A 12,996-nucleotide genomic window follows, 5' to 3' on the forward strand; every position below is an offset into this window, starting at 1 on the left:
AAAGACTGGCTCTACTTTGAAGGTAGAGCCAGTAGAATTTGCTGATGGATTGGATGTGGTGGTGAGGGAAACAGAGGAGGCAAGAATGGGCATGGTGTTTATAGCCTGAGCAACTGAATACAACGGAGCTCCCGTTTACATCTCCAAGGAGTGTGCGAAGGGGCACTGTTGGCAAGTAATGAAAGTATGATGAAGTTACGTAGAAAGATGAAAGGTGACTCCGGTGCATGCTCTTAACAGACCTGATAACTTTTTAATACCACACACGGTGAGACCAAGTTATATGAGAAAATAGATATCTCAGAACCTAAAAAACCTTGGAGTCCAGCAGCAGGGGGGAATGTGGAGTGGTACTGCATGAACAATATGTGAAATTTAGTTGTATCTCAGCAAATATGTGGAAGAGAGAGAGAAGAGAAAAGGCTCAGCTGAAGCAGGCCTTTTCCATCCCTTAGAGTCCTGCCAGGGATCCTGACCTTTTATGTTTCAGAGTTAATTTTTTCCTTATTTGTCTTTTTCTAGTTGGGGAATGGCGGTCAATGTGTATTCTACCTCGATAACCCAAGAGACTATGAGCAGACATGACATCATCGCATGGGTTAATGACATAGTATCTTTAAACTACACAAAAGTGGAACAGCTTTGTTCAGGTAAGGGATTCTTTTTTAAGAATGTATTTACCTGAGTGTTTACTCATGTGAAATGTTATTTTATGAACCACAGATGATGCATCTTGGGTAGAAAAAAATATCAGTATTGATATATAATTAAAGGGGAAAAACTCAGATATAACCAAAGAACATGCAGAGGGAAATGACCGTGGGCATCTAAGAGCATAGAACAGTCCCAACATCTATTACAAACGGTCTCTATAATGCCTTCTTCTTGGTCTTCTGGGCGCTTCTCAGTCATTGCATCAGCAACCACGCTTCTGTTCCTAAAACACAGATTGGGTCTTGCAGCCCCTACTTAAAAAACCTCCCAGGCTCCACCTTGTCCTTCCTACAGGACAAAATTCATTGTTTTTCATGGCCGATAAAGGTTTTTCTGTTTTTGCTGCATCCTAGCTCCTCAATTTCTGCATCTCTCCCCATACCTCAGTCCTACAAAATACTCTTGGGTTCCCTACAGACTGCCTTTTGCATCCCATAACTTTTTTTCATGCTCCCTTTGCTGAAAAGGTCTTTCTTCTTTTCATTTGTGTTAAAATCTCACTCACACTTAAAAATCCGACTCTTGTCACCCCTCTGAAGAGTTCCCCAGATCTCCCAAAACACTGTGCCCACTCTTCCAGAGTAAGACTTGACCATGCTGTGTTAGAAGGTCCAACTCCTGCTCCCCTGAAGGCACCAGAAGTCCTTGAGGACAGGACTGAGTTTTATTCTTCATCAGATGCAGGTATCGTCAGGTACATGCACCATGCCTGGTATAAAGTAGGTCTGCAGGGAATGCACGTTGAGTTAAAAAAAAAAAAAAAAAAAAAAAATGAAGTGCTCGCTTCGGCAGCACATATACTAAAAAAAAAAAAAAGAAGATTTGACTTCAGTGATAAAGTAGGAGCATGTTATAAAAACGTACCCCTGGTAAAGTAATTCATTTTTAGAGTATTTATCAGGGAAAGTCTTCCTTTGGATATAGGAAGTATTTTCTTCTTGTGAACTTACAGGTAAGAGATTTCCTCTCTGGCTCTGACATGAAAATGGTATTAGGAAATATTCCTGAAGTGTGTTCTCATGAAATTCCGCAAGACATAACAGATAACAGAGGAGTTAGCAGGTTGAGCTCGTACAGGGGAAGACCCCTCCTGTTTTTCCCAGGAGGGCCTGTGTAAGGAGATTTCATGAAGTGTAGTCAGAATTTGGAAAGTCCCCAGGGTCCCCCGCAGATAAGCCTGAGTCCACCACCCTCCAGTGACTATATTCTCCTTTGTCCAGGTCAAGATTTGAGAACACTCTAGAGGACAGACTTTCACTAGTATTGACAGGTCTTCTCCCATGATCGTTTGTCTCCCAGGGAACACAGTGAGGTTGGCTAGAGCTAAGGCATTAACTCACTCACCCTCCCTGCGCCCAGGCTTCAAACCTAAGTCCTGTGATTTGTGAGATCAATAATGGATGCTCACCAACCAGTTCTTTGCCCTTGAGTACAAGCTGAAGAAAAGCTGGCATAGACTGTGGTGATGTGCGAAGTCTGTATCGTTGGCCTGTTGAAATGACCCCAATAGTCACTGTTGGCAACAGCCCCTGTTGCATCTCACTCAACTGCAGATCTCTACACAGTCACATTTTATGGTACTGTTCTTGCTATGCATTCTAGAGTGCTCCAGCATTTTACTTTTAATTTGCTGGGGGGAGGGGGAACCCCAGAGTTTTCTGTTGTTAGCAATCCCCTTGTTAACAGTGCACACTCTTTCAGTACCGTCATTTTTACTAGTTCCATTTCTCCACAGTGACTGACACATACCGTTCACTCAGAAATGCTTGCTGCAGGGTGCATGAAAATCCGTTTGCAACTGCTAGGGGCAAAGACAGAAAGGTGTATCTTACTCTCAAAGTGGGCGTATGCACATGTGGATAAGGGGAATAGGGTTGGTTATCAAGAAAAGAGATGGGAAGGAAGGAGTTCAGTGGTAGATGAGCCCGTGAACAGCATTTTCTCTGTAATAAGCATGGAGAGTTTTTGCTAGCAAATGCAATGAGAAGGCAATTAGAATTTTTAGAGTAGTAATAGATGTAATTAATTTCTTTGCTCATCTTTCGCATTTCTAATAAAGCAAATGCCACAAAATTTTCAGCAGCCTTTGTGAAAGATCCTTGTAGAGTTCTCTTAAAGCATTGGTATGCATTTTACAGCCACTTGCAGCTTGATGAAACCTGCTAGAAACCATTTTGGTCACTCCTGAACAGGTAATTTTCATTAAGATAACTCACTGGCTCCCTAAGGCTACAAGGTTGATGATTCTGAAGAATAAAGTAGATTTAAAGGTTCCTTCCTGCTCTGAAACAGTTTTGGGCTCAAAAAACTGTAGGATAGAGGTTAACATGGTTTTTGCCTAAATCATGTTAATCCGTGTAGTACAAAGACAGGTCTTCAATTTTAGGTAGTACTTTCCTCAAACTGTAGACCATATGCATTTATAATCTCCTATGGGGCTCCTTAAAATGCAGATTCTTAGGATCCTTGACCTTCTCAATCAGTTTCTCTGGATGTGAAGCCTAAAATCTCTATTTTAACAAGCACCCCAGTACTTCTGTGCTGTAGCCAAGAGCTTACAGTGCATGTTAGAGAAACCCCAAACCACTAGAAATGAAGTTAAAATATCCAAAACCTATCGGGCACAGTTTCCTCATTCATAATTTAGTCTATGACTCTTCCCTTCTTCAGTGGCATTTAGCAGGAAGAAGCAATCTATTTATTGATTTATGAGTTTATTTATTTATACCCTTCATTGTTCAATAAGACCTTTAAGGCAGCTAGGACAGCGCTGTTAGGATAAGAACAAATCACTAAGTGATTTCTCCTCATCGTACTTACAAGTAGTCAAATTCTTGGCTAATAGTTTTTTCTTCAACTTTTATTTTAGTGACTTCAGTGTACTGTGTGTGGTTGTATTTTAGTATGCTGTGGGAAAACACAAAATAACTTCACACATTTAAACTGATTTTTTCCTTATTCAGTAAAATTATTTCTTTTTGTGAAAGACTTATGCTCTAATTCTGGCAGTTCCCCTTTGGCTTTTTTTTTTCCCATTTGCATTATTTTCTTTTTTATTTCCAGCTAAGAGATCTCCCTCCAGCTAGTACTAAACCTGATGTCAGCTTTTCTTTATAGCTCATAGAGAAGCAACCTACTGCTTCACATTTGTGTTCCTTTTTCTTCAGGATTCTCTGCCTTTATATGACATTGATTTGTATATAAGCATCTTAAAAGAGAGGTGGTGTGAGAAGGCCTAACACTTGGAGATAGATTGCAGTGAGTTGCAAAACAATGAAATGACTCACTCTTATCTCCTGTTATTTTATTCCACGGATGTAACCTTATGAAAATTTCCTTTGAACAGTAAATCTGGGTCCCAGAATCATATGCGTATTTAGTGTGCCTTCATTTCTTGTGAAAAGCAGCTTTTACCTTTCAGGTGAAAGAAGAGGCTGTGTAAATGGACAGCAGTGTAACAGTGGATGTGCACAAATACCTGTAATCACCTAAATCTGTTGTAAAAATGAACAGTATTTGTGGATTTCCCACAGTTGAATTAGGGGATTGAACCCCATGAAACACAAGATTGATTCAGCTTCAAAATACTAGGTTGTGGTTCAGTTGCTTTATAAAATTCCCACAGCTTTTTGTGGAGTGAGATACTTTGTTTTTGCTTCAGTACCAGCTCAAACCAGTGAATATTCTATAAGGTACTCAAGAGGAAGGATGGACAGCATGGTGCTAAAAATCCAGAAAGAAAAAAAAGAAAAAACAGCTTTAACAACTTGAGACACCATGTTGGAGTTGACCACAAAGGTAGCAGGCTATATGGAGAGGAACAGGAAGAAATGGGAAGAGGAATTTGATGGGGGTGGAAGAAGTGTCCCTTTTCCTTTTCCTCTGCAGCCTGCTTCCCCTGTTCTCATACATGAAACCTCCTTTGAAACTTTTGGCCTCCATTTTTCTGTGTCCCCAGCCTCTCCTGCCTACGGGGATCTAAGCTGCAAAGCCATTGGGTCTGCTGCTGAGTCACTACCGGGGCTTGCCCAGCCCCCTCGCGACCAGTGGCTCTCCCGTTCCTCCAAAGCCCAGCACAGACTGCCTGTCCTCTCCGTGCGACTTTCCCTTACTCCTTCCCACCCACTCCACAGGACAAGCCAACTGCTGACTTTTTACACCTTCAGAGACACAAACCGCGTGTCAGGTGGGCACTGCCTGGACTGTCACCATGCTGGCTAACAGCTCAGTTATCTTCCTGAGCATTTTAGTATTTTAGTAAAATTTAATTGAAATTAAACTATTTTTTCAGATGGAAAAATGTAGGTGTTTTCTTCACTAGCTTAAAAAGAAACATGATCAGTATTTGATTCAGTTTCAATTTGTGCTTCTCTAAATTATTTCAGGTTCTGTCTTGGATCAAGTTTCTTGTATTTTTTTTTCTTCCGGGAAAGCTTCTAGATTCAGCTGGTCATATTGCAGTCACTGTAGTCACATATACAATTCTGGGTCCTTGATGGCTCTCTGGAAGGACGAGTCTTCCCAGAAACACTCGGGTTCACAAAGGTGCGGCTATCTGCCATGCCCCGGGGCCTGGACAGGTGCTGTGAGCCTAGCAGAATATTCTTTGTGACCATTTCTGACTGCAGTCTGTGCCTCTTAAATAGGTTAATCCCATCCTAGTGTGTTGTCCCCTGGCCTTTTTTCTTCTCTCCGCAGAGACCTCTTTCAGGACAGGTTAGTGATGAAATCAGCTCAGAGTCTAAATTTAGTAGACCTTCTCCTGTTGGCTCTCTGGAACTGAAACCAAGTAAGGATGTTTCATCTGTGTCTGTCAGCTCAAGAGCTTACTTAGCTTTATAAAATCAGACTGTTACTTGCTGTAAGAAAATTAAGTCCTCTTGGATTGTGTTGCTATGGTTAATAGATGTAATTGTATTATAATGGAATATTATTCATGTTTGTGACCTATTATGTAGAGAGGTAAGGGGTTTTTTTGTTTGGGGTTTTCTTTGGTGACATTTTTTTCCCCCCAGTTTTATTTTAAAATCCATTTACTTGGTCTTAGTATACCGACTAATTAAAGAGCAAGGGGGCAAAAAGTTAGTTGAGTAATGGAGGGAGTGGTCCAGCCTCAGGTTCAATCACTGCAGTGGGCAGTATACTCCTGTGTCTCAACTAATGCACAGGATGAAAGGGAGTTTCTTTTTTGAGCAGAATATGGAATACAGTAGTCTTTTTTTCCTTTTAAATTTGTTTATTTACATATATCTTTTTTTAAATTCTTCATTTAAATTCAATGTAATTGACATATACTGTATTATTAGTTTCAGGAGTAGAATTTAGTGATTCATCAGTTGCATATAATACCCAGTACTCATTACATCAAGTGCCCTTCTTAATGCCCATCACCCAGTTACCCCATTCCCCTAGCCACCTCCCCTCCAACAACCCTCTGTTTCCTAGAGTTCAGCATCTCTTATGGTTTGCCTTGCTCTCTGTTTTCATCTTATTTTATTTTTCCTTTCCTTCCCGTGTTCATCTGTGTTTCCTTCCCGTGTGTTTTGTTTCTTAAATTCCACATGAGTGAAATTATATGGTATTTATCTTTCTCCGACTGACTTTGCTCAGCATAATACCCTCTAGTTCCATCCATGTCGTTGCAAATGGCAAGATTCATTCTTTTTGGTGGCTGAATAATATTCCATTATGTATATATACACACCACATCTTTATCCATTCATCTGTTGATGGACATCTGGGCTCTTGCCATAGGTTTATTTTGCACCTTGCTGCTATAAACAGTGGGGTGCAGGTGCCCCTTTAAATCACTATATTTTTGTATCCTTTGGATAAATACCTAGTAATGCAATTGCTGGGTCATAGGGTAGTTCTATTTTCAACTGTCTGAGGAACCTCCATACTGTTTTCCAGAGTGGTTGCACCAGCTTGCATTCCCACCAACAGTGTAGGAGGGTTCCCCTTTCTCCGCATCCCCGCCAACATCTGTCATTTCCTGACTTGTTAATCTTAGCCATTCAGACTGGTGTGAGGTGGTGGTAATCTCATTGTGGTTTAGATTTGTATTCCCCTGATGCGAAGTGATTTTGAGCATGTTTTCATGTATCTGTTGGCCATTTGTATGTCTTCTTTGGAGAAATGTCTGTTCATGTTTTCTGACCATTTCTTGACTGGATTATTTGGTTTTTGGGTGTTGAGTTTGATAAATTCTTTACAGATTTTGGATACTAGCCCTTTATCTGATAAGACATTTACAAATATCTTCTCCCATTGGGTAGGTTGCCTTTTAGTTTTGTTGACTGTTCCTTTGTTGTGCAATACTGAAAGTAAACATAAGTTGGTGCCTTTGTTTCTGTTGGGTTTTTTGTTTACTGCCTTTTGTAATGCTAAATACCCTTGTGGGAAAAAAAGTGTGTATGTATTCACTTCATTGATCAAACTGCCCCTGTAAATTTGGTTTTTTATGTATATGGATAATACATCTTTGAAAGCAATCAGCCACATCTTCCTCTAGCTCATTACTGTATTCAGTTCTGATAATCAGTTTAGTTTTATTTGGCACACATGTTTTGAGCCTTTCCTTGGGTTGGGCCCTGGGAACCCAAATAAATAAAACATAAGTCAGTCAGAGAAAAACAATTATTGTATGATTTCACTCGTATGTGGAATTTAAGAAACAAAACAGAATCATAGGGGAAGGGGGGGGAAATAAGATGAAATCTGAGAGGGAGACAAACCCTAAGAGACTCTTAACTGTAGGAAACAAACAGGGTTGCTGGAGGAGAGTGGGTAACTGGGTGATGGGCATTAAGGAGGACACATGATGTAATGAGCACTGGGTGTTGTATACAACTGATGAATCACTGAACTCTACCTCTGAAACTAATAATATACCATATGTTAATTGAATTTAAATTAAAAAAAAAATGGTCATTGTCCTCTCGGAGCTCAGTACAGCATGGTTCTGTCCTTGCAAAAGACTAGACACCATGCTGTGGTAAGTGCTGCTTTGGAAGAGCTTTGGATATACAAAGGAGGGAGGGGGTGGAGTCATGGGGAGTCTGTAAAGAAGGACCTTCCTTCGGGTTCCTTGGGAGTTGGGTGGGTGCTGCCTGGATGACTTAGAATGACCATAGTTTGGGAAAGACCTCAGAAATCCTCCCTCTTGAGTTGGATGGGGTGACCAGTATGTAAGATAATATGTGTTTTATTAGGTACAGCCCTGAAATACATGAAGCATGTTGTCTTCTATAAGAGAAATACAATTTTTCCTCATGATCTCATCATAGGAGTATGTGAAGATTGATTTTACTGCATTTGAAGCAACTATGCATGCATGGGATATTCTCAGGAAACCATAGAATTGCTCATTTCTTTGTGAGAAATGCAGCAAATATTTTTTCAAGTTTTATATATTTAAGTAATCTCAAACTCATGACCCCGAGATCAAGAGTTGCATGCCCTTCCAACTGAGCCAGCCAGGCACCCCACAACAAACATCTTAAATTCCATAGAGCCAGTCCTCAGTGATAACTGCTCAGGTCCCTAACTAGGTAAGTGTCATGTGACTCCATTAATATTTTTCACAGGTACAAATCTACAGATGCGTCCTTTCTATTCTTACTCATTTCTACTGGACTCCCTCATAGGTAATCATGAACACCATAAAATAGGGGAAATAGGCTGGAAAATATATCACCTAGAATGTGATTATTTTCTTGAAGACTGGCGGTATTTATACTTAACAAAAAATCAAGGAACGTGTAGTCACAATGAACTAAATATATAATACCTTAACAGAAACAAAGCTAATTAATGACATCTTATTAGAAACTCAAATTAATACCTTTGAGAATTCTCAATAAAATCACAAAAACTATTAATAATTGTATGAATTTGTACAAAGCAATCCCTTAAATTCTAGACTTTATTTTCCATTATTTGGGAAAATTCACAGATGTCCTAGATGAATGCCATCTTCAGGGTTCTAAGTATATTGCTAATTCAGGAACCCATTATCACACAATTTTTTGGATTCAGGTTCTTTTTTCTTCTAATCTATAGCAAGACTCTGCTGAGTTTTACTGGCTCAAAAACCATGAATGGGTCCATGGTTATGAGTCCAGAGATGAGCACTGTTGCACTGTGGTGGGTCCAGGTCATGAAGCTCAGACGGGTGGAAGTATAGGGCCAAGACTAGGAATGCACTTGAGAAGCCCCAACATTGACTGCACCGGCTCTGCTGCCTGGAGGCCTGACTCCATGGTCCCAGGAATCTTGGTGAAGAGTTTGGGAAACATCAGGCTGGAGCCCAAGGACATGGTGGATTTTAAGACTCATTTGTAATTTATAATTCTAATTTCAGAAACTTTTAGAGCCCCTTCTCCTCTCATTTTGTCTCTTTTATAAGATGCTTACTTTTAAAGCATATATGTTTATTTTGAAATTATTCACCAAGATCTATAAAAACAAGTATCTTAAGGGGAAAAAAAAGAGTGTATTCCGATATATTGAGTTGTTTTGATTTTTCTAAAGATGTCATTTACTTTACATGATGGATTTGTTCCTTATAAAACATTACTTTGTATTCATACTGCTTTTTCTTTCCCTTTTCAGTTTAAATCATCCAAAGACTTTAACAGGAAGAGTATAAAATTGGGGGGAAATAGCCATTTCCTTTCGTAAATGAACTTGTGATTACTTAAGCACCTCATATGTTTATCTGGGGAAAGACTTGGGGCCTGGAAAAGCCCTTGGATGTTTTTCAGTAGATAAACTGGAGGATCTCAGGAATGTGTTCATAGCCTTTCTTTGCTAGTGGGAGACCAAGGACCTCCTTTTGTTCTTTGGTTCTTTGCCCTTTGAATCTAAAACATGCCTTTTGGAAATTCATATTTCATATCTGAAACAATCCAGTTCAATCCTATTCATTCTTACAGCTCTGATTATTTTAACCAGGCACATAATAGTTTTATGCTTAAGGGGTATAAGAATGATATCAGAAGACCTCAGCTTTTATATATTGCTCTTTACCATTTTCGTGCCTTTATGTGTATTTACTTTAATTCTTATAACAGCCCTGCATGGAAGAATGGGAATTTTTAATTTGTATTTTATATAGGAGGATAAAAGCTCAGGGAAGCTAAATGTTCATGGGCGACACTAGAACTGGGGTCCCCTTGGATCCAAACTTATGCCCTCCTTGCTGTATGTGTGATGGCTGTGGGTATGGTAGTTCACTGTGTTGTGTGCACACGTATGTGTTTGATTTTTTTCCTTATCTGTTAATCAGGAGCCCATTGAACATCTCTTGGATGTTAGAGGAGGAGGAGTTAGAAGTCTGTACCCTCATCCTTTACATTGCCGCTTGAAGACAGGAGATGTGTCTGGGCATTCTTTTGATGACAAGGGTGTGACCCAGTGGTCTCATCAAGGCCTCTCTTAGCAAAGGTAGTGAGACATTAGGAGAAACACCCAGGTGCTTGCTCCCAGTCTCAGAATGATTTTTCCCTGCCCTACTTACTGAGGATGGCGTAGAGAAAGAGCCTTTCCTCTCTGCCTTTTGTTCCCGCTCCTGCTCTGAATTCTTTCTCTCCAAGCAAGACAGGGTGGCTCTGAGATTTCATCCCCCTCCTTGGAAGAGAGCTATTCGGCTGTCTCAGAATGATTCCTGGCCAGTGAAGCCATAGCCAACTTAATGCCTCCTCTAGAGACAGACTTAAGCACGTGGGTGCCTGGTCCACCCTTTAAATCTAAATCTCAAGAATGTAGCCCTTTCCTCACGTTGAATCCAGGCTGGCTTTAACAAGCTTGTGTCTGAGAGGACTTCATATCCTCATTTCCTCCTTTCTGCGCTCTTGAGGAAAAAGAACATCGTCTAGAATAGTTGTTTTACAAGTCTGGTCCCCCCAAAGGCCGGATGCATCAAGGTATCACTGTTTTCCCAGTATTTCTTTCAGTTCAGTAAACCCGGTGGCAGGAGCTCTGCTAAGACGTCTGCCGGTACTTCCCCAACCCCTTCAGCATGAAAAGCTGATTTTCTTAGCCTTCTAGGAAGGCACATGCTAATGCAGTATTAAAGAGTATTCACCCATTTCCCATCCATTTCTGTCCCCTTATTCCCATACCTGTTTCCCAGCTCCAGGCAGAAATTCTGGAGCTGTCAGTTTTATAGTTGTAGTAGACACTGTGCTAACACAGTAGAAAGGTGGGTTGGATACCACTTCCAGTCTTAATGAGTTACCAGTCAATTAGGAGAGAGACATCTAATTAAAATACAAGTCAACCCGCTTCTGGGCTTCCATACCCATTATGGTGAAATAGTTCATTCTGTGCAAAGAATAGCAAAACTTCATAGAAGAAGTGCTATTTAGACTAACCTTTAAAGAATGAGAATTCTCTATTCAAGTGTAAAAAGTGTCAAAAGGACATTTTAGGCAGAAAATGTTTGCTGAAGGCAGAGAAAAGATGCAGTGTTTTATGCATGTACATGTGTGCATAAGACTGGGACACAAAGATTCAAGGCAGCAGAAGAGGGACAGTAATGTTTCAAGTAATAAATGCTGTAGTATTCAAAGATTATTTTAGTCTAGAAAAGGTTCTTGTCTTAGCCTTATTTGGGTCTTTGGCCAAACAGCCATGCAAATTTAGTGGATGGTGAATAAATATTTATGAAGCATAATTTAATTGAACTGCTATTCAAACTAGGTTTTTTAATGTGGTTAAGATTCAGGCCAAGAAGAGGAAGATGGAGATTTTGAGTAAAGGTACCGTTTAGATGTCCTTTTGATGTTGTAACATACAGCTTTGTGTCCCTGAAGTCAGCAGATAATTATTGAATGCCTACTATGTGTCCGGGGATGGGCTAGGATCTGGGAATACAGTTACGTAAAAACAACACAGATCATACCCCGTGGAGACCTGTTCATTTCTCCTTCATACTTGGATCCAGATCATTCAGGTTCCTTTTCTTCCAGCCTCCCTGAATACGAAGCAGAGGTGGAACCAATCCCTGGACAAAAGTAGACATCCAGCCGATCTCCCCGTTCAGATGGCCTCTAACACTGATGGGCACTTTGTGTATGGGAACATCTGAAATGTTAGCGGGCCATCGAGTTTCACACAATTAAGATGATCCAAGCCAGTGGGGTGCCTGGGTGGCTGGGACAGTTAAGCTCCAACTCTTGATCTCAGCTCAGGTCTTGATCTCAGGGTCATGAGTTCAAGCCCCATGTTGAGCTCCTACTTTAAAAAAAAAAATCAAGCCAAGTAGCTTAAGTTTTCCTGTTCTTCAAAGAAAAGTACTTTTTCTAACCTATTTTTTTCTGAATTATGTTCTTAAATGTACAGCTTATCAGCCATGCAGACACTATAAAAAAGGAGTGTCAAGAGTCGCTGTCAAATGCTTGGGCATGTTAGAATTGCATACCTGGAAAAAAACAATTGGATTGCTTGGCAACTCTACACCGCAACTCTGCAGATTGGGTTTTTTCCACCCTGTAACCATTACGTAATTCAGACAGATTGCAAATTACCTCTCTGCATTTATTCCCTCCCTTCCAAAGGTTTGATCTTGCCCAAGTATTAACACTCATCGGCTTTTATGACCAAATTGTTTGACAATAAGAAGCATGTACATAGGAAACTCATGCCAACACGATTTCCTGCAGTTTCTCTTCTCCATAAGAAGATCGTTCTCCACTTTGATTTCTTCTAGATAACTTTGTATGACAATTCACAGAAGAACTTTAAGAAACTGAATAAGGAGACACATTCTAATGAAAATGTGTATGTCAACTCTAAAATTATATGTAATTGTGTTTAAATCTAATGTTTAAAAAAAAACCCTGCTTTTTTTTTATTCCTTTTTTTTTTAATTTCCCCTGTGATCTTATAATTGAATCCCTGAAGTAAATACTCATGCATTCCTCATACTGATTTAGATTTCTAGTAATACTAGAATCTTGCTTAGAAAAGCAACGTATTCTGGGATACCCCTGTGAAATATAAAGAAAACAATTCATTATAGAAGAATATTCTCTCATGTCTCACCATCTGCATGCGTGTTAAATGGTGGTTCTTCTAGAAGTGTTGGGGGCTTCTTTTGATGCCACCCCTGGCCCTCTGGGCTTTCTCTGGCCCCCGGCTCTCTTCTCTGGGAGCTGGGGGGAAGGGAATGCTCTACTTGTGGCAAGTAGAGGGTGTTACTGGCTTTGGTGAGGGCTGGTGTACTGCACTTAAGGGGGAGCAGTGGTAAGGAGCTGTAACAGGTGAAGTAATGTA

General features: G+C 40.2%; 1 protein-coding gene across 5 annotated transcripts in view; it reads left to right on the plus strand.

The window, feature by feature from the left end:
* The window catches only part of MAPRE2 (microtubule associated protein RP/EB family member 2), a 159,939-nt gene that overhangs the window by 87,783 nt on the left and 59,160 nt on the right, over window positions 1–12,996 (plus strand). For all 5 annotated transcript variants that reach the window (XM_027576016.2, XM_027576015.2, XM_027576017.2 and 2 more), the window contains one exon: window positions 523–650. In XM_027576016.2, coding sequence (XP_027431817.1) covers window positions 530–650 — 121 coding nt within the window. In that variant the 5' untranslated portion in view covers window positions 523–529. The remainder of the gene's footprint in view (window positions 1–522; window positions 651–12,996) is intronic.

This window comes from Zalophus californianus, chromosome 14 (assembly GCF_009762305.2).
Source record: "Zalophus californianus isolate mZalCal1 chromosome 14, mZalCal1.pri.v2, whole genome shotgun sequence".
NCBI classification, from domain to species: domain Eukaryota; kingdom Metazoa; phylum Chordata; class Mammalia; order Carnivora; family Otariidae; genus Zalophus; species Zalophus californianus.